General features: G+C 47.5%; 1 protein-coding gene across 3 annotated transcripts in view; it reads left to right on the top strand.

Moving 5' to 3' along the window:
* LOC138651360 (AP-2 complex subunit alpha-1) overlaps positions 1-22,131 on the top strand; it is a 63,044-nt gene that overhangs the window by 17,992 nt on the left and 22,921 nt on the right. For all 3 annotated transcript variants that reach the window (XM_069741481.1, XM_069741483.1, XM_069741482.1), the window contains exons 2-9: positions 1,463-1,531; positions 1,653-1,795; positions 8,494-8,687; positions 8,777-8,906; positions 9,335-9,436; positions 12,081-12,189; positions 12,447-12,597; positions 17,045-17,213. In XM_069741481.1, the coding sequence (XP_069597582.1) occupies positions 1,463-1,531; positions 1,653-1,795; positions 8,494-8,687; positions 8,777-8,906; positions 9,335-9,436; positions 12,081-12,189; positions 12,447-12,597; positions 17,045-17,213 (1,067 nt within the window). The remainder of the gene's footprint in view (positions 1-1,462; positions 1,532-1,652; positions 1,796-8,493; positions 8,688-8,776; positions 8,907-9,334; positions 9,437-12,080; positions 12,190-12,446; positions 12,598-17,044; positions 17,214-22,131) is intronic.

Raw genomic sequence — 22,131 nt, 5'->3', positions numbered from 1 at the left:
CCTTTTCTTTTTTCAAAAGAAAATCTGGTGCATACAGAAGAAACAATTTACATGGTTGACATGACCCAGTAATGTCGACCATGTAAATTTTTTCTTCTGTATGCACCAGATTTTCTTTTGAAAAAAGAAAAGAAAAATCCAGTCCTGTTGAGCCGGACTCCAATTTTTTTCTATTTTCTTTGATGCGAGGCCGGTGTCTGAGTCCTAGGTGGATGAGCATAGCGCAACGGGGTGAGCTGGAAACAAGTTTCTATAAATGCATATTTTATGTCCTACGTATCTGATCGGAAAAAAGGGGGCGATTTCAAGCTTTTATTTTTTTTGTGTAAAGGGAATGTGTCACCAGCTTTTTGCCATCTAATATGATGGCAGCATACAGTAGAGACAGATACCGATTCCCGTGATGTGTCACTTACTGGCCTGCTTGCTGTCATTTTGATAAAATCAGTTTTATCAGCAGGAGATTATTGTTGGAGGGCTAGTAGTCCTGTCATATAGTCCTCCATATTCATAAGTTCTATATAACCCCTCCCCCCACAACAGATTATCAGCTTTCTGCCTATGCACAGTGTACACAAAACGCTGCCAATCAGTGGTGTGGGCGGGACTACACTGCTCAGCATTCTGAGCTCTGCTATATCTCCAGCAGATAAAACAGGGATTTTACAGCAAGCAGCCCAGTAAGTGATACATCATTGGAATCATTGTCTCTGCCCGTACATCATGCGGCTCTCAGATAGGGGCACAAAAACCTAGTGACGTATTCCTTTTAAAAAGTTGTTCTTTAATTTTTGAGTCCCCTTAGGGATCTTGAGCCTTTGATTTTGATCGTTTTTACTATATACTGCAATACTTTAGCAGACCCCCGACTACCAGTGCTAGCTATTGCCACCCTGCATTCGCAGGTTGGGGCAGTGGGCACCAGATGATACTTGGAGCATCAGTTGTATGATCCTAATGCTATTGTTAATATTTTTATTGTGATAAAAGTTGAGAAAGCATTAAAGAAAAAAAATGTGCAGGGGATGTTATAAGGGTCAGCTAAAAATAAAACCCCCTCTTATCTTACCGTAAGATAAGAGGGGTTTTATTTTTAGCTGCCAGAGGGGGGAGGAGACTTATTCTCTCTTGAGATCTCACTGGCAACAGATTAACAGCTCCTAGGGGGTGGACACAGAAACAAAATACTAGAATCATTGTATTGTTTTGAAACAGTATACATACCCATCTTACAGCAGTGTGTGTATATTATGTATACTGGGTAGTGCGGATTTCAGTCTAGGGACAAAAAATTAAACATCATATTGAAAAATGCAATAAAATCCCATTTGGGCCGCAGTGCTACACTGGTTGCATATTTTTTTAATGTCCTTTGCATGACTTATGCAGGTTATAGTCTTGTGTTGGGCAGGGGTTTTGTTTTATTATTCTTTCAATATCTTATTTTTTTTTCACCCCCAAGGTAAGAGCAAAGAAGCCGAAATAAAAAGAATCAACAAGGAGCTGGCCAATATCAGGTCGAAATTTAAAGGTGAGGGAGCCGCTATGTTGGTTATTTGGGGACCGCAGCATATACTGTGTGGTAGTCTAAGCATCTATATACTCAGATGCATTCATATATCATTTTTATGTCATACCCTTTACTTTACTAGGAGACAAAGCCCTGGATGGCTACAGTAAGAAGAAATATGTCTGCAAGCTGCTCTTCATCTTCCTGCTCGGCCACGACATTGATTTTGGGCATATGGAAGCAGTAAACTTGCTGAGCTCAAATAAGTACACAGAGAAGCAGATCGTAAGTAACCGGACGAGTTTTCCCGGGTTGTGTTTACACGTTCGAGATTTGAGGAAGTGTTAGGCGTGGATTCCAAACCAAAATCTTCCTTTAAAAAGAATGTCAGTAGGTTTTTTTTTTTTTTTGCAGGGGCTAAGACCCTGATTCCACAGTCGCTTGCTGTAAATTCAATACAATCAGTGTTTCTCTATCGCCTCATTGGGGGACACAGGAACCATGGGTGTATGCTGCTGCCACTAGGAGGCTGACACTATGCAAATAAAAAAGTTAGCTCCTCCTCTGCAGTGTACACCCTACCGACAGGAAGAAAGATATTCATATTCCGTTTAGCTTAGTGTCAGTAGGAGGTGGACACGGGTCTTTCATTAGACCCTTATCTACCTCAATGTGCGTCGTTTCTTTTCAGGTTTTCCGGAGGGATACAGGGTGAACAGTCACACCTGTACTCCCACAATGCAGACTATGAGTACGGCGTGTACTGCCACCCCGTATCCTCATAGATCCCTCACCAGGACCAAGATCCTGGCACACAAGCGTGCTTAGAAGTCCGGTCCTGCATCCGTCCCCCACCCACTCACCCACCAGAGCCTGTCGGTTGGAGGAGACGAGGACGTCCATCAGCTCCCTGGACGTCTGATATTTTCCCCAGAATGAGGTTAGTAAGGACGGCGTGGGATGTTTTAGGTAAGTATTCCAAAGTACCTCTGAGTCCTTCCTCGGTTCCAGGGCAGTCATTTGGGGGTTCCTTGGGATATTTTTCCAGCCTGCCTTGACTTGGTTTTTCACTTTCACATGGGGCGGGGGTCTTCGCCCCATTCGCGTGGCGGCCGCGCTGTTTTTGATCTTACAGGCGGCCGCACTGCCCTTTTTCCCCCGACCGCATTGTGCTCTGGCCTGGTGCGGCGGCCGTGTGGCAGCCACTGCCTCTTTTCCCCTGCGGCCGCACTGTTTCTGCCCCGGCGTGGTAGCCTTCGGTAGCCGCGCCGATTCCCTCTTACGGCCGCACTATTCTGCTCGCTGGCAGCCGCGCCGCTTTCTACGGCGGCACCGTTTCTTCTGGCGCGGCGGCTTTGCTGGCACCGCGCCGCTTCCTCCTCCGGCCACACTGTGCCCTTTTGCCTCGGCGCGGCGGCCTTGCAGGCAACCGCGCCGCTTTTCCCGGCGTCGGCACTTTACCCACCGCCGCGGCCCTTCCTGGCGGCCACCGGCCTCAAATTTAGGCCCCGGTTTCCCCGGGGCCTACTTCCAGCTTCCTCCTCCGGCCACACCGTGCCCTTTTGCCGCGGCAGCCTTGCAGGCAACCGCGCCGCTTTTCCCGGCGTCTGCACTGTTCCCGCCGCCGCGGCCCTTCCTGGCGGCCACCGGCCTCAAATTTAGGCCCCGGCTTCTTCCGGGGCCTACTTCCGCCGCCGCGTCCCCTCCCACTTCCTCTCTCTCGGGCGGGCTTTTCTCCCGCCCGATTATCACGGCAAGCTCCGCCCACCGCCGCCATCTTGGTGCTCCTGGCCTGGCGGTTAAGCCCGCCCACCACTCCCCGGCAGCCACAGATACTTATTTCTGCGCCAGGAACGTTTTTCTTCGCCCATCTTAAGAGCGCAAATTTCTGGCGTCCTCACATCTCCCCACTGGCCTGCAGGCAAGCTACATCGGACAAGAGAGTGCATCAGATGTGTCTGCCTGTTCTCCTAGGGGCTATCGTTCCTGAGCAGCATCTTCCAAGCCGTGCAGCCTTCCATCCGGAAACCGCAGCGTCTGCCGTGAGTACCTCTGCACCGCAGTTTGACTCAATTCCCTGCCAGACCCCCGCCCCCCCCCCCGTCCCGTACTCTCCAGACATTTCCCTCAGGGGCCCCTTCGGGCTAATTTTAAAGGTGGTCTCTCCCGGCCTCCTACTTTTTCCTGTGCCTTACTGAAACACTTTCAGGGTTCGTCTTGTAACCCCAAGCTTCCCTCAGGCAGGCCCGCAGCAACCCACATTATGTTCACCGCCTAAGACTCCCCTGCTGCTCCGCCTCAGAGCGAAGTCCCCTCCCCAGGCTGGGCCTCCCCTCTGTCTCTATCAGTAGCGGATCTCACACGGGTGTCCCAGACCCTTGTGTCTGTGCTCGATCAGTTGCCCCTGCAGACTTCCGTAGTAGCCAGCGGGTCGCTAGAAGCTCAGTCCGAGTCTTCCATGCAGGCCGCGAAAGATCCAGACGGGAACGCCGGTCTGAGTTCTCTTCTCGGTCCATCTCGCCCCACGGTCCTTCTCTGTGGTCGACTTCCCCCTGATCCCCTCCCTGGAGTCAGGCGAGGCCTCGGAGGATAATTTGGGGTCGAAGTTGAACCAAATCATAGCATGAGGGATATGGTTCAAAGCTTCATTGGAGCGTCCAATCTGACCTGTGACATCAAAGATCCCTCTACGGAACCTGCAGATCAGGCGGTTTCGTTTAGACGGTCTAAACTACCTCCCAAGGGATTCGCTCCTCATCCTGACTCGAGGAGCTTCTGGCCAGAGAAAGAGAGAATTTGACCAGACGTTCTCAAAGAGGCAAGCGTCTTGGAGTCTCATATTTCCTTCCTCCGGATCTCATCGCCAACCGGAACGAGAGGCGATAGAGAACGACCTCTCCCTCTGTGGATCCGCCGACTGCTAGACTTGCCACCAACACAGTCCTCACGCTGTCCGGTGGGGCGAATCTGACAGATTCCATCGATGAGATCATGGAATCCTTCGCGAATTCGGTTTTCGAAGCTGCCGCATCATCCCTATGCCCGGCTTTCGCTTCCATTTGGGTTTTGAAGTCTATCCGAAGGGGCTAAACAACTCCGTTGGGGCATTCAAGCCGGAGCTCCACCAGACTGGCTGGCGAAAGTTGCCACCCAGATTACTCGCTCTGTTTGGCTCAAGGGTCATCAAGAAGTCCCTTACGAGCCTGCCTTTTTCAAGCATCACGTCTTTTCGGTTCCAAGCTGGACTAAATTATCAAGAACGCCACTGGTGGCACCAGTTCTCTTCTTAGGCGGCAACTTTGGTCCTTTCGGCCCTCTTTTTCGTCGTTTTCGCGGCATCTGACCCCATTTTCGCAACAGCAGAGGCCACAGGCACGTTAAGAGAAGAAGGTATTCTTCGACTCACTCCTTCCTGGCGTTCCCGCTACTCCTAAGGTGGATTCTCCAGGTCCAGGACTGGAAATTCCACCTAGGCAGGACCCACGACTAGGCCCCAGCCCGTTTCCTAGGCTGGGCAGCCATTCTCCTGTTCCCCAGGGACGTCTTTGTCTCCTCAACAGAGAACGCATGGGCCAGGGAACTTGTATCCTCTGGAGACAAAATAGATTAATTTCACGGTCCTGGGATCGTTTTCTCTAATCCCAACCTCCAAGATACTCCGTTCTAGTCCTGGGTTTCTTTACAGCCATTGTTTTCCTCCTTAAATCCGGGGTAACATTCCCGTCCCTGAACAGGAACGGTTCACAGGCTTCTCTTTGAACCTATTTGTACTGAAAGAGGACGACAAGGTTCGTCCCAGTCCGGATCTCAAATTGCTGAACAGGAAGTTTTGTCTGAGACACTTCAGGATGATATTCCCTCGTTCAGTAATCACTTCCATGGAGGCTCAGGAATTTCGGTTTCAGGCTCCCGAAAGTCTATCCCTCTTCCCCGACACTCTAGCCGTTGCGGTGGCTCGTCAACAGGAAGAAGTTCCGTCTTGTTGCTCCAGGGTTCTCGGCTCCCCTCCTTTCTGATGGACCATAAAGGTCCTAAGGAGGTTGGTTGCAACATCGGAAGCAATTTTTCCCTTCGCCCGTTTCATCCAAGACTTCTTCAGCAGGCTATTCTATCACAGGAGGACAGGTCTGTCTTCTCCCTGCATCGTCCGATCCGTCTTTCTACCGGGATCAAACGGTTCCTCCACTGGTGGCCGAGGTCTCTGCTCTTATCCCAGAGCAGATCCATCACATCATATCCTTCCTTCCAGTTTCCTGGCAGGTGGTGACGACGGTTGCCAGCCTTCTCGGCGGAGGCGTGGGGCTTTGTCACCTGTTCTTTTCATGGTTGTTGGTCGGCACAGGAGTCCTCTCTGCCGATCAATGTCCTCGAGTTCCGTATCTTCTTTCTGTCTTTCCTTCACTGAGTAAGGATTCTCACCAGCCTGCCAATTCGAATCCAGACAGACAATGATACAGCAGTGGCATATGTCAACCACCAGGGGTGGACGCGGAGTTCTCTGGCCTTGGCCGAGATTCCAGGATCCTCTTTTAGACAGAGGCAACGGTCCTGGTGAGATCCTCAGTGCAGGTCCCCGGCGTGGACATTTTGGCCGCCGTCTTCCTTGGCCGCGAGGGCCTCGCGGCAGGGGAATGGTCCTTACTTCAGGAGGTCTCTTATCGGATTGTTCTTCGTTGGGGGACTCCAGAGGTGGTCCTCACGGCGTCCCGATTGAGCAGGAAGGTCCCTCGGGTCGTCCCAAGGTCCCGCGATTCTCTCGCAGTGGTGTTGACATTTTGGCCATTCCTTGGTCGCAGTTCCTGCTCCCCTATCTGTTCCCACCCCTTCCCTTGCTTTCCAAGCTGTTGAAAAAGATCAAGGCGGGATGGGTGCCGGTCATTCTGATCGTCCCGGATTGGCCCAGGAGGTCTTGGTTTGCAGACATCGTCAATCTTCTCGCGGACACCCCTGGTGCCTTCCAAACAGACCCGATCTGCTGTCTCAGGGTCCGATCTGCCACCCGAATTATCGGTCGCTCAGTTTAACGGCGTGGCTGTGGACTCCACAGTTTTAAGAGCGTCCTGCCTTTCGGCCCGGATGAGTCACACTATAATCCAGGCTAGGAAGCCTTCGTCTTCTTCCAGGATCTACTATCGTACCTGGAAGGCTTACTTTCGTTGATGCGAGTCCAACCGCTTTTCCTCTGTCCTTTTTCCCTGCCTTCCATTTGGTTTTCCTTCAGGCAGGACTGGATTCGGGCATCGCTCTCAGTTCCCTAAAGGGCCAGGTTCCTGCGCTCTTCTTCCCTTTAAGAAGACTTTATCTTCTCAGCCACAGGTTAAGACCTTCCTTCAAGGAGTAGTCCACGCTGTCCCTCCGTACAGGGCCTCTGTGGATTCATGGGATTTAAAGGTTGTGTTGGTTGTTCTTAGGGGTTCCCCCCTTTAAGCCTCTCAGGGAGTGTTCCCTGTCAGTTCTATCTCGGAAGGTGGCTTTTCTCAGGTCCATCTCTTGGATCCGCCGCGATTTTGAGTTGGCGGCCATTTCCTGCCGACCTCCTTTCTTGATTTTCCACCAGGATAAGGTGGTCCCAGGCCTCCGCCTTCCTTCCTTTCTCGAGGTGGTTTTCATCTTTCCACCTCAACGAGGATATTGTTCTACCTTCCTTTTGTCCAGCTCCGACTCATCCTCTGGAGCGATCGTTGAACAGGCTGGACCTCGTCAGGGCAGTGAGGATCTCCCTGGCTAGCACGGCCGCTTTCCGAAAGATTGATTCTCTTTTCGCCATCCCTGATGGCGTGCGTAGAGGCCTGCTGGCTTCCAAGGCGACGATTGCTTGCTCGATCAGAACGGCAATTTTGGAAGCTTACCGGGTCAAGCACAGAGGGCCCCCTCCTGAGATGAAGGCTCACTCTACCCGGGCAGTCGGCGCTTCCAGTGCGGTACGTCATGGGGCTTTCGCCGACGGCTTTGCTAAGCGGCAACCTGATCTTCCATCCACACGTTTCGCCGGACTACGGCGGACTCCAGCCTGGGCAGAAGGATCCTGCAGGCGGCAGTGGTGAGTCCTCGGACCTGATGGAAGTCTGTTTTTTCCCACCCCAGCGACTGCTTTGGGAAGTCCCATGGTTCCTGTGTCCCCCAATGAAAGGCGATAGAGAAAACAGGATTTTTGGTTGCTTACCGTAAAATCTGTTTCTCGGAGCCTTCATTGGGGGACACAGCTCCCTCCCAAGTTGAACAGCTCTGTTTACTGTATACATTTGAGTTCTTTGAACACTCTTTGGGTGTTTGAATCTGTTAATCTGTGAAGCGCCGTGGATTTTGTTGGCGCTATGTAGATAAAGTTTATTATATTATTATTCTTTCTCTTTTACACGTTGCTTCTCCTACTGCTTTCTCACTAACTGAATATCTTTCTTCCAGTCGGTAGGGTGTACACTGCAGAGGAGGAGCCAACTTTTTTATTTGCATAGTGTCAGCCTCCTAGTGGCAGCAGCATACACCCATGGTTCCTGTGTCCCCCAATGAAGGCTCCGAGAAACAGATTTTACGGTAAGCAACCAAAAATCCTGTTTTTATCGGCAGGAGATGCTCAGGCCAGTCCAGCTAATCTGTGTAACCACGCCCCCTCCTCTGATTGGCAGTTTGCTGACTGTGCACAAGAAGCTGCCAATCAGTGGTGTGGGCGGAGTTATACACAACTCGGCATTTCGAGCACTGTTACATCTACAGCAGAAAAAAACTGGGATTTTATCAAAACTACAAAAAGCAGCCTAGTAAGTGATATATCACCGGAATCGGGGTCTCTGCCTCTATATCATGCTGCTATCGTATTAAATGACAAAACCTGCTGACAGATTCCCTATAAGTGCACTGTCATGCAATATCCTGAGGGTGCAAAACTGCAGGACCTCCAGGGATTTATTCCAATAGTGTAGACCTAAGAAAAAATGTATTTTCCCAAGGATGCATCTGATAGATTTTTCTCCCTTGCTTTTTAGGGTTATCTTTTTATCTCCGTTTTGGTGAATTCCAACAGTGAGCTCATTCGTCTCATTAACAACGCCATCAAGAATGACCTGGCCAGCCGAAACCCCACCTTCATGTGCCTGGCCCTGCACTGCATCGCCAACGTCGGCAGCAGGGAGATGGCAGAGGCCTTTGCATCCGAGATTCCCAGGATCCTCGTTGCAGGGTAAGATTTAATTTGAGCTCATTTAGGCGGCCGGACACTTGTTTTTTATTTATTTTTTTTATTCCATCGAACATTGTTGTTTCTTACAGGGACACGATGGATAGCGTGAAGCAGAGTGCTGCCCTGTGCCTGCTAAGACTATACAAGACTTCACCTGACCTGGTGCCAATGGGCGAATGGACGTCGCGGGTCGTTCATCTCCTTAACGATCAACACATGGTACGCCTTTAAGAAACTAAAAATTGCCCCTCGTTAGTTATTTTTCCTAGGTTTTTCCATTTTTTTTTTTTTGCATATATGACCGGTAGGGAAATGTATGTTTCCACTTGTTTTGTGCGCTCAGGTAAAAATAGCCGAGGGTCTGGAAGGACCTGATTGTGTTATATTATGAGTCACGGCAGAGATGAATGGTTTAATTTGATAACTATTTCTTCTCATAAGTAAATATCACCGCCCGGCCGTTTCTGCAGGATCCTGTTTGGCTCATGGTGCACGGATGCCCTTTTACGATAAGGGCTGCGGTGCGGAGTAGGATTACTAAACCATTGAACACGGATTTAGACAAATGCTAGGTTTTATATGCATTTCCTACAATGGTGAGCAGAATATAGCCCTATATCCTATGATGATCCCTTTTGTTATAACAGGGAGTGGTGACCGCAGCTGTAAGCCTCATTACCTGCCTGTGCCGGAAGAATCCCGATGACTTCAAGACGTGCGTCTCCCTAGCAGTCTCTAGACTTAGTAGGGTACGTATTATCTGTGTAGGTGGATTTCCACAGGGCCATGGTCGCCCCCTCTTCCATCGTGATTGCTGTGTAATGTAGAGGTAAGCATAGATGTCAAGTCACAGCGTCCCTTCCCCTCCCTCCTCCTCTGCAAGGTCTCATCAGATTAATCAAATTTCCAATTATGGAAGGATCTGTTTCTCTGATGAGACCAGTGTCCTCTTCAGTTCTCCCATTTCATTATCTGTACATCTCGTCATTACATTAAAGATCAGAACACACAGAAGTCTCCGATGAGGGTTTTTTGTGAACTCTATAAAATGGTTTTTAAGGTAAAACATTAAGGCTGTGTTCACACGTTGCGGTTTTTTCGCGTTTTTCCCCGATAAAAACGCTATAAAACCGCAAAAAAAACGCATACAATAAGCATCCCATCATTTAGAATGAATTCCGCATGTTTTGTGCACATGATGCGTTTTTTTCCGCATAAAAAACGCATACCGCACATAATCCGGACATGCTCTATCTTTTTGCGTTTTTTTTTGCGGATTTCCCCCTCCAAAATGCATTGGGAAGTGTCCGGAAAAAAACGCGGCAAAATCGCGGCAAAAACGCATACGGTTTTCTTGCGGATTTCATGCAGAAAATGTCCGGAATTCTCAGGAATTTTCTGCATGAATTCCTGAACGTGTGCACATAGCCTAAAATGCTCAACGTGTGAGTTCTGCTTACGTCGGTCGTCAACTTGTTAAGAACCTATGAGTCATGCTGTCTTCCAAAGAGAAAGCGTACGAGTCCTGCTTCTCTCACCCACTGGTAAAGCAAGCCTGCGAGTCCTGCTCCCCCCACCCATTGTGAGACAGCCTGTGATTTCTGCTTCCCACGCTAACTGGGAGACAGCCTATGATTCCTGTCTTTCCAAAGAGGAAGTATATTAGTCCTGCTTCACCCACTCAGTGAGCGAGTTTGAGAGTTCTGTTTCTTATGCCCACCTGTAAAGAAACCCTGCAAGCCCTCCTCCCACTGGTGTAGGGAGCCTGAAAATCCTGCTTCCTCCGCCCACTGGTGTAGAGAGCCTGCGAGTCCTGCTTCCTCCGCCCACGGGTGTAGAGCCTGCGAGTCCTGCTTCCTCCGCCCACTGGTGTAGAGCCTGCGAGTCCTGCTTCCTCCGCCCACTGGTGTAGAGCCTGCGAGTCCTGCTTCCTCCGCCCACTGGTGTAGAGCCTGCGAGTCCTACTTCCTCCGCCCACTGGTGTAGAGCCTGCGAGTCCGGCTTCCTCCGCCCACTGGTGTAGGGAGCCTGCGAGTCCTACTTCCCCTGCCCTCTAGTGTAGAGCCTGCGAGTCCTACTTCCCCTGCCCTCTAGTGTAGAGAGCCTGCGAGTCCTACTTCCCCCGCCCTCTAGTGTAGAGAGCCTGCTAGTCCTACTTCCCCCGCCCTCTAGTGTAGAGAGCCTGCGAGTCCTTCCTCCACCCACTGGTGTAGAGCCTGCGAGTCCTTCCTCCACCCACTGGTGTAGAGCCTGCGAGTCCTGCTTCCTCCACCCACTGGTGTAGAGCCTGCGAGTCCTGCTTCCTCCACCCACTGGTGTAGAGCCTGCGAGTTCCTGCTTCCTCCACCCACTGGTGTAGAGCCTGCGAGTTCCTGCTTCCTCCACCCACTGGTGTAGAGCCTGCGAGTCCTGCTTCCTCCACCCACTGGTGTAGAGCCTGCGAGTCCTGCTTCCTCCACCCACTGGTGTAGAGCCTGCGAGTCCTGCTTCCTCCACCCACTGGTTATAATAACATACCAGAACTGATCATAAAGGACCATGTTAAACCGGAACACTCCTAAACAGCAATAAAGAACATACGAAAAAAAAACATGGAGTTTTTAAATTCCCCAATAATGGTTAGTAAGGATAAAGTAATGAATGCCTAAGCAAATAACTGTAAAAATATAACACTCTTTATTAATTATATAGCAAAGACAAGGCACACAAATGTATGAAAAAATCACATAACGTATACAAAATTGATACCACAACTATTGGACAGGTCTAATAGCGGATGATGCAAAAAATCTGGCATGGCAGGGTATCCATAACATTCGAGCATTCCCAGTACCCACACATATACGTGCATAAAAGGGGGGAACCTCAAGAAATGAACCTGTGAAGCTGGGTAGAGGCCATGCAGAGCTTGTCTGTATAATAAGCCACAAGGCTACAAGTAAGGTGCAGATAGTGCATGTAAAAAACAAACAAAAAAAACACCGGCCCATCTTACCCATCGGATGCCAGATGCCACAGCTCAGGTACCCCAACGCGCGTTTCGCCGCTGCTTCCTCAGGAGCCTGCGAGTCCTGCTTCCTCCACCCACTGGTGTAGAGCCTGCGGGTCCTGCTTCCTCCACCCACGGAGCTTGCGAGTCCCGCTTCTTCATGCATTGACCACTCTACATGTCTACAACTTCATACATGAAGAGCTTTCAGTCTGTGACCGGGGAAGCCGGACTTTTTCTTTGAGTGCTGTCCACAGACAGTATGGCATAGGATACCTGCCAGATTCACAGAAAAATAACCGTGCTGCAATCCAACTGATAGATGTATACATTTTATAATAAAATAATGCAAGTTCTGTTTAAATCCGATCTGATCAGAATGTGTTTTTCACATCTTTACACAGATTGTATCTTCAGCCTCAACCGACCTGCAGGATTACACCTACTACTTTGTCCCTGCGCCATGGCTGTCTGTAAAGCTGCTGCGCCTTCTTCAGTGTTACCCTCCACCTGGTAATAAAGAGCTTTTTTTTTATTTTTCTCGGTGTCCCAATGAAACGGTTCTTAGCATAGTCTTTTACAAGTTGCCTCTTGGAGTCAGAAAAACAAATTGTGTGTCCCCTGAGGAAGGGGAATAATTGGCCACGTGTGCTGTGAGCCTGCAGAAATTCATGTGCACGCTGCAGAGTTATGGAGTTCTCTGAAAGGAAGTCTTCATTTAATTTGTTGTCACTTTTACACTCCAACTTATTATGTACATGTGTTATCAGAGGATGCGGCTGTGAAAGGACGACTTGTTGAATGCCTGGAGACCATCCTAAACAAAGCCCAGGAGCCCCCGAAGTCCAAGAAAGTGCAGCACTCCAATGCAAAGAATGCCATACTTTTTGAGGCCATTAGCCTTATTATTCATTATGACAGGTAGGTGTATACAATGCTGTTTCTTGTCAATACATAGTCATGACTTGAGGTGTTGGCACACTTTAAATTGTTCCAGAAAATGGTTTGTTCTACACATGTTTATTTCCCTTGAGTGTATTTCTAACAGCACAAAACAAAACAGAGAAAAAGGCAATATTGACATGATCTCACACACAACCCCAAAAATGGGTAGAACAAAATTGCTGACACCTTTCCAAAATTGTGGGTAAACAACTTTGTTTCAAGCATGTGATGCTTGTTCTAACTCACCTGTGGCAAGTAACAGGTGTGTGTGGCACCTGTCAGTGGACACAGGTGAGTTAGAACAAGCATCATATGCTTGAAACAAAGTTGTTTACCCACAATTTTGTAAAGGTGTCAACAATCTTGTCCTACCCATTTTGGGGGTTGTGTGTGAAATGTCCAATTTGCCTTTTTTTTTTTTCCTCTTCTTTTTTTTTTTTTGTGCAATATGAAAATCACACCTAAGACCAGGTAAGTTTACTCAATCTTTGTGTTGTGTGTCAGTGTGTGCCACATTAAGCATGGAGAAGAGAACTTGAGAACCAAAATTGTTGAAAAATATCAACGATCTCAGTTACAGGCCCACCTCCAGAGATTTTAATGTTCCTTTGTCTACGGTGTGCCAACATGATCAAGAAGTTTGCAACTCACTGTACATATATACTGTATAATTTAGACACAGTAAAAAGGACAAATTACCTCTCCTCGTATGCTATAATATAGCATCATTTTTGACTGTTAATCCTCCTGAATATTAACAAGTCTGTCAATTAAGGGATGCTGTAGAAAATGTGGAACCATCAAGAATGCAATGATTTGAAAACCCCTTACTCAGTATTTGGTAAGTATTGTGTATCTGTGTTTGTATGAACAAAACCAGGAGTTGAACTTACAGAGAAAAACTACATTTGTAAGCTTGACACCTGTCCTTAGTTTTTGAGACACTCCTGGTTTTGGCATACAAATACTAATGTGTGAACAAAACCTTATGGTTATATTTTATTCACACAAGAACACAGATCAGAAGTTGAACATAGTCACTTTCAGTGATGAGCAAACGTGCTAACCGAGTGTCTTTGGCGTACTTAAAAACTATGTTCGAGTCCCTGCTGCTATGTCTTGCGGCTCTTCGACGGCTACAACACATGCGGGGATTGCCTGTTAATTGATGGCAGCAACGCATCTCAAAAAAAGCTCGGATAGGGTTAACAGGCTGTAAAAGTGGTACTAATGAGAAACAGCTGAAGGGTGATAACTGTGTAAAAGGGCATGTTAGAAAGGCAGAGTCTCTCAGAAGCAAAGATGGTCAGATGTTCCCCAATCTGTGAATAACTGCATCTAATTATTGCGAAACACTTTTAAAAATAATCTTCAACGTAATATTGTAAAGACTGATCTTTCACCATCTACAGTACATAATATCAAAAAAATATTCGGAGAAATAGAAATACACAAGTGACAAGGTCAATGGTCAGTATTGGATGCTCATGATGTACAGGACCTTCATTTAAAAACAGGAAGGATTCAATTGTGAAAATCATTGCATGTGCTCAGGAATCCTTCCAGAAATCATTGTTTGTGAACAGTTCGCTGTGTGATCCTCAAATGCAAGTTACAGTCTAGAGTTGAAAAGAAGAAATCAGTTATCGACACAGTCCAAAAACCCTGCTGTCTTTTCTGGGTCAAATAACGTATTGAGGCAAAATGGACAACAGTTTTGTGGTCAGAAGAACCAAAACATGAAATTGTTTATGGAAGCCACAGATGATGTGTCCTGGAGTCTCAAGGAGAGGGACCATCCAGCTTGTTATCGACAGGGCTTTGGATTCTAGAGTCCATTTTGGGGGAGTCGGTATAAAGTGGACCGACTCCAACACCTAAAATATAATAAATTGGGTACCATAATACAATGCAGAATGTTTTGTCAATTTTTTTTATTAAGAATTTTGGAATGTTATGAAACTATAACTATTTATGTACTATAAATGTCTGTTCTATTCCTGATGTAAAGATTCTCGGCTTTTAGTTGAATTGAATCTGTGCTGCACTTTATGTACATTCTCAGTATTAAGGCAGTGCTGCAGAGACAGACTTGTGGAGTCGGTAGTTGGGAAAATTGAGGAGTCGGAGGTTTGGCTTTCTGACTCAACAGCTTTGGTTGTCGAGGAGAGGGGCCATCCAGCTTATCAAGGAGAGAGGGGCCATCCAGCTTATCAAGGAGAGAGGGGCCATCCAGCTTATCAAGGAGAGAGGGGCCATCCAGTTTATCAAGGAGAGAGGGGCCATCCAGCTTATCAAGGAGAGAGGGGCCATCCAGCTTATCAAGGAGAGAGGGGCCATCCAGCTTATCAAGGAGAGAGGGGCCATCCAGCTTATCAAGGAGAGAGGGGCCATCCAGCTTATCAAGGAGAGAGGGGCCATCCAGCTTATCAAGGAGAGAGGGGCCATCCAGCTTATCGAGAGAGGGGCCATCCAGCTTATCGAGAGAGGGGCCCATCCAGCTTATCGAGGAGAGGGGGGCCATCCAGCTTATCGAGGAGAGAGGGGCCATCCAGCTTATCGAGGAGAGAGGGGCCATCCAGCTTATCGAGGAGAGAGGGGCCATCCAGCTTATCGATGAGAGAGGGGCCATCCAGCTTATCGATGAGAGAGGGGCCATCCAGCTTATCGATGAGAGAGGGGCCATCCAGCTTATCGAGGAGAGAGGGGCCATCCAGCTTATCGAGGAGAGAGGGGCCATCCAGCTTATCGAGGAGAGAGGGGCCATCCAGCTTATCGAGGAGAGAGGGGCCATCCAGCTTATCGAGGAGAGAGGGGCCATCCAGCTTATCGAGGAGAGAGGGGCCATCCAGCTTATCGAGGGGAGAGTGGCCATCCAGCTTATCGAGGGGAGAGTGGCCATCCAGCTTATCGAGGGGAGAGGGGCCATCCAGCTTATCGAGGGGAGAGGGGCCATCCAGCTTGTTATCGAGGGGAGAGGGGCCATCCAGCTTGTTATCGAGGGGAGAGTGGCCATCCAGCTTGTTATCGAGGGGAGAGTGGCCATCCAGCTTGTTATCGAGGGGAGAGTGGCCATCCAGCTTGTTATCGAGGGGAGAGTGGCCATCCAGCTTGTTATCGAGGGGAGAGTGGCCATCCAGCTTGTTATCGAGGGGAGAGTGGCCATCCAGCTTGTTATCGAGGGGAGAGTGGCCATCCAGCTTGTTATCGAGGGGAGAGGGGCCATCCAGCTTGTTATCGAGGGGAGAGTGGCCATCCAGCTTGTTATCGAGGGGAGAGTGGCCATCCAGCTTGTTATCGAGGGGAGAGTGGCCATCCAGCTTGTTATCGAGGGGAGAGTGGCCATCCAGCTTGTTATCGAGGGGAGAGTGGCCATCCAGCTTGTTATCGAGGGGAGAGTGGCCATCCAGCTTGTTATCGAGGGGAGAGTGGCCATCCAGCTTGTTATCGAGGGGAGAGTGGCCATCCAGCTTGTTATCGAGGGGAGAGGGGCCATCCAGCTTGTTATCGAGGGGAGAGGGGCCATCCAGCTTGTTATCGAGGGGAGAGGGGCCATCCAGCTTGTTATCGAGGGGAGAGGGGCCATCCAGCTTGTTATCGAGGGGAGAGGGGCCATCCAGCTTATCGAGGGGAGAGGGGCCATCCAGCTTGTTATCGAGGGGAGAGGGGCCATCCAGCTTGTTATCGAGGGGAGAGGGGCCATCCAGCTTGTTATCGAGGGGAGAGGGGCCATCCAGCTTGTTATCGAGGGGAGAGGGGCCATCCAGCTTGTTATCGAGGGGAGACTCCTACATCAGACAAAAATGGGACAACATTCCTCTCAGGAAACTCCAGCAATTGTCACTTCCCAGATGTTAACAGAATGTTAACAAAAGGGGTGCTACACAATGGTGGACACTGCCCTGGCACAACTTTTTTTTGGATTTGTTACTGCTGATACTTTCTAAAGGAGTTATTTATTTATTTATTTCAAATTAAATGGAAAAATGTTCCAACATTCACCTTCTGATTTGTGTTCTCTGTCCTGCTGTGAATGAAATATGACCATAAGAGATTTTGAATCATTGCATTCAGCGTCCCAACATTTTTGTAATTTGGACACTTGTCCTTCGTACCATTTCACATAATCTTGGTTTCTATGGTGACGTTAGGTTTTCCCTTTAAAGGAGTGAATTGACGTCTCCTTCACTCACATCATTCCCATTGTACACCTTGTTTTTTTGCCCACTAAGCTATTTAACAATATCTATACCTGTGTGTGTGTGTGTATGTATATATATATATATATATATATATATATATATATATATATATATATATATATATATATATATATATATATATATATATATATATATATATATATATATATATATATATATATATATATATAATTTTTTTTTTTTTTTTTTCTTCCTTTCAGCGAACCCAACCTTTTGGTCCGAGCCTGCAACCAACTGGGTCAATTCCTACAGCACCGAGAGACCAATCTGCGCTATTTAGCTCTGGAAAGCATGTGCACGCTGGCCAGCTCTGAATTCTCCCATGAAGCTGTGAAGACGCACATCGAAACGGTCATTAATGCCCTGAAGGTGAGCGAACAATTATAAGAAGTATTGTTTTGTAGACTTTATGTAAAAATGTAGCATGTATTCAAGACTTGAAAGGGTATTCCCATCTCCAAGATCCTATCCCAATATATAGTAGGTGTAGTAATATTATTATTATTATTTATTAGCAAATGCCTCCAATTAGAAATGTAGTATAGTTCTTTTGATTCGCTATGTCACTTACTCCATGTACAGGGCATTGCAGTAGCTTAGGTATCAATGTTACGACCACTCAGTGACAGTCAGTGGTTAGTGGACATAGCCACGGATACCTAAGCTACTGCATTGCTCTGCATATGGGGTAAGTGACTTAGCGAATCAGAAGAACTATTCTACATTTCTAATTGGAAGTATGTGCTAATATTATTGTTATTAGACCTACTACATATTGCGATAGGATCTTGGAAACGGGAATACCCCTTTAAAGGGACTGTCGTCCCAAATTTTCTTTTTCTGCAATTGAAAAAAAATGCAAAGCGTTCATGTTTTTAATTTTTAAGAAAGGTTTAGTAGTTGAAAAATGATGTAAAAGAAAACGTTTTGATATTATCAACATTTTAACAGTAGGGAGAACTGCTGACATTTGCCCCCCTTCCCTTATTTTATTTACACTGTCGGGGATTTGGTGTTAAATCATATTTTCATCTCTGAATTATGGTAGGTTTCTTTTTTCCTTTGCCTCGAGCCCCAGCCTCATATGTCTTTCTTTCAAGTCATTTGCATCTGTTTGGATTCTGTTACAACATTGTCATGGCCCCACAGAAGAACAGCTCTGTATTAGTTTGTGTTGATTTTGCATGAATTCACTGCCTTTTTTTGCTGGTGCATCCTACAACAAGGTTGACTTCTGTCATCAGTGAACGTTCCCCCATTGCAAGGACCCATCAGAAGTTCCTTCACGTTAATGTAGTGTTTCCTCCTCATTTGCAGTTTGTAGCTCTTCCAATTGGGTTGACTACAGCTTGCCGGGCTTCATCTCTCATGGCCGGGGGAGTTAGTGGTCAGCCTCTATTTAAAGGATCCCTTAGTCTAAGTTCACATTTGCGTTGTGCGCCGCAGCGTCGTCGCCGCAACGCACAACGCAAACAAAAACGCAGCAAAACGCATGCACATGCGGCCCATGCGGCGCCAATGTTAAAAGATAGGGCCGCACGACGCATGCGTTTTTGAAAAGGTCGGCGCCGCCCGAAAAATGCAACATGTTGCGTTTGACGCGCCCAGGCAGGTGCGCCCTAACGCCGCATGCGGCGTAAAACGCAACAAAACACAACGCATGCACATGCGGCCCCAATGTTAAAGATAGGGCCGCACGACGCATGCGTTTTGTTGCGGCGGCGACGCTGCGGCGCAAACCGCAAATGTGAACGTACCCTTAGTGAAGGCCCCAACTAAGGAGGGACAGCTTGTCCAGCCTCCACATAAATCTAGATCCCCTGGATCTCTTTGGATGGATCCTGAACGTTGCCTCGTTCGTAGGTCTTAACAACTACCGGGTAGGCCAGGTTTTATCACTTTGTGACGTACAAATCAGAGAATTTCGGCTTTATACCAGTGACCCATGCTCCTTCCACACAAGGGCTTCTGGACATGATAGTCTGCGCTACGCGGCTCCGGCGATACACTGACAGGCGGTATCCTCCCGCAGTGTATCGCTACGCCGCCATGAGAGAGTTCACCAGAGTTCGTGCAGTCACTTACGGTACCGCTGCATGAGAAAATTCTCACACAGCGGTGCCGTAAGTGAGAGCATGAACTCCGGAACTGTGCATCACCGGAGCCGTGTAGAGCGGTCACATTTCCCGATGTGACTGTTATACATCGGAGATAGTCGTGGGACACTTGTTATTTAGGACTATGGCGGACAGGGAGTATTTGTGTTGGTTTATTTTATTTTTGTTGCAGGAGATTGAGAGATTCGAGGATTAGGCGATGTTGTGAGTATGGTTAATTAAGATTAATATAAGATTTTATTCTGGCTGTGTCTTTATTTACCATACAACTATAGGATTAGTAATGGATAGGTGTCGTAATGGATAGGTCGTAGAGACACTTCTCCATTACTAATCCGTGGTCTTGATGTCACCTTACAATACAAAGGTGACATCAACCCCGCAAATATTACCCCACTTGCCACCGTTACAGGGCAGGTGGGAAGAGCGAGGCTAAGTGCCAGAATTGACCCATCTATAAGATGCGCCATTTCTTGGGCGGCTGATGTTTATAGCTCGTGAGGGTGCCAATATCCATGGCCCCTTCCCAGGCTATTTTATCAGCCCGCAGCTGTCTGTCTAGCCTTTGCTGGTTTGATTTTATAGGGGGACCCAATGTAAAAAATTTTCTGGGGTTCCCTGTAAACAAACCAGTAAAGGCTAAACAAACATCTGTGAGCTGGCAGTAATAACCTGGGAACCTTTATGGCTATTGGCTCCTTCCCAGAATATTAACATCAGCCGTTGGCTTTCCCTCTGCTTGTTAAGAAAATAACGCGGGAGCCCACACAAATTTTTTGTTTTTATGGTTTATTCCCACTGTCAGGAACCGGCAGCGCTTTGGACGCAGCACATGTCCACTCCGTCCAAAGCGCTGCCGGCTTTTGAATGCAGGTGATTCCACATGTGTTCGTTGAACCATGCGGAATCACTGCGCTCAATACATTGTACCGGGACGTTTATCTTGCGGGAACTGAGCGTCTCTGCTTGATAAATAGATATGCTGCGGACTGGAAAGACACGCCACATGTCTGTCTCCGCAGGGAAGACGCGGATGCTGGTGCACTCATAGTGGACATGGGATTTCTTCAAATCCCATCCACTATGCTGTAACATCTGGCTGCTGCGGGTTGGACTCTGCGGATGTATTCAGCGTCCTTCCCGCAGCGTTTACTGACCGTGGGAACATGCGCTTATAAAGTTTTGGAAAATTAAACAGATACAGCATTTCACGCAGATTTCGTGCGTGTCTTTAACTCTTTATTGACCATTTTATTAATGAGGGTATCTGGCTGACACCTGTTCATTACTAAACCTCGGGCTTGGAAAAAAAATAAAATATATATTATTATATTTACATGTGGGGAGAGTTATACATAATAAAAACAAGTACAATAATCTTGAACAATACAAGTCATAACTGGTACAGGAGGAATGAGGACCCTGCCCGCGAGGGCTCACAATCTACAAGGGATGGGTGAGAATACAGTCGGTGAGGATAGAGCTGGTCATGCAGCGGTTTGGTCGATCGGTGGTTACTGCAGGTTGTAGGCTTGTCGGAAGAGGTGGGTCTTCAGGCTCTTTTTGAAGGTTTCGATGGTAGGCGAGAGTCTGATGTGTTGTGGTAGAGGGTTCCAGAGTAGGGGTGATACGCGAGAGAAATCTTGTATGCGATTGTGGGAAGAGGAGATAAGAGGGGAGTAGAGAAGGAGATCTTGTGAGGATCGGAGGTTGCGTGTAGGAAAGTACCGGGAGACGAGGTCACAGATGTATGGAGGAGACAGGTTGTGGAGGGCTTTGCACGTCATGGTTAGGGTTTTGTAGTGGAGTCTCTGGGCAATGGGGAGCCAGTGAAGGGATTGACAGAGGGGAGAGGCCGGGGAATAGCGGGGGGGGGGGGGGGGGATGGGGACAGGTGGATTAGTCGGGCAGCAGAGTTTAGAATAGATTGGAGGGGTGCGAGAGTGTTAGAGGGGAGGCCACAGAGCAGGAGGTTGCAGTAGTCGAGGCGGGAGATGATGAGGGCATGCACTAGGGTTTTTGCAGATTCTTGGTTTAGGAATGTACGGATCCGTGAAATATTTTTGAGTTGAAGGCGGCAGGAAGTGGAAAGGGCTTGGATATGTGGTTTGAAGGAGAGATCAGCGTCAAGGATTACCCCGAGGCAGCGAGCTTGTGGGACTGGGGAGAGTGGATAGGTCTGTTGGGAGAGACGAGTGAAATGGGGAAAGATGATGAATTCTGTTTTGCCCATGTTTAGTTTTAGAAATATATATATATTCACTTATATTTTTGTGTGTGTGTAAACATTATATTTGAACATGATACTTAACCAAGATGGCCACGGGGGTCCTTCCGGGTCCTGCAGGGAGGTGGCTTGCAAGCGCCTGCTCAGAGCAGGCTCCAGCAAGCCTCCTGCAGTGCCTGTCAGATCGCTGATCTGAGCCAATGCATTGCAAAGTGTCAGATCTGCTATCTGTCAATATAACACAATGTCCCACACTGGGACAAAGTAAAAAAGTAAAAAAAAAAAAAAATTACATGTGTAAAAAAAAAAAAAAAAAACAAACCCTAAATAAATACAAAAAAAGTTCCAAAAAATAAATTTCTTTATGTAAATAAAAAAACAAACAATAAAAGTACACATATTTAGTATCGCTGTGTCCCTAACCTCTGACCTATAAAACTGTCCCACTAGTTAACCCCTTCAGTGAACACCATAAAAAAAAAACTAGGCAAAAAACAATGTTTATCATACCACCGAACAAAAAGTGGAATAACACGCAATCAAAAAGACGGATTCAAATAACTATGGTACCGCCGAAAACGTCATCTTGTCCCGCAAAAAACGAGCCGCCATGCAGCATCATCAGCGAAAAAAGAAAAAGGTTATAGCCATCAGAATAAAGCGATACAAAAATAATTTTTTATATAAGTTTTTATTGTATAAAAGCGCCAAAACTAAAAAAAGATATAAATGAGGTATCGCTGTAATCGTACTAACGCGAAGAATAAGAATAAAACTTCTTTATCCATTTTACCAAATGTGGAATGGTATAAACGCCCCCCCCCCCCCCCAAAAAAGAAATTCACAAGTTTCTTGGTTTTGTTCATTCTGCCTAACAAAAATTGGAATAACATGCGATCAAAAAATGTCATGTGCCCGAAAATGGCACCGATAAAAACGTCAA

The sequence above is a fragment of the Ranitomeya imitator genome, chromosome 10 (genome assembly GCF_032444005.1).
Source record: "Ranitomeya imitator isolate aRanImi1 chromosome 10, aRanImi1.pri, whole genome shotgun sequence".
Classification (NCBI taxonomy): domain Eukaryota; kingdom Metazoa; phylum Chordata; class Amphibia; order Anura; family Dendrobatidae; genus Ranitomeya; species Ranitomeya imitator.
This window is presented reverse-complemented; position numbering and strand designations above follow the sequence as displayed.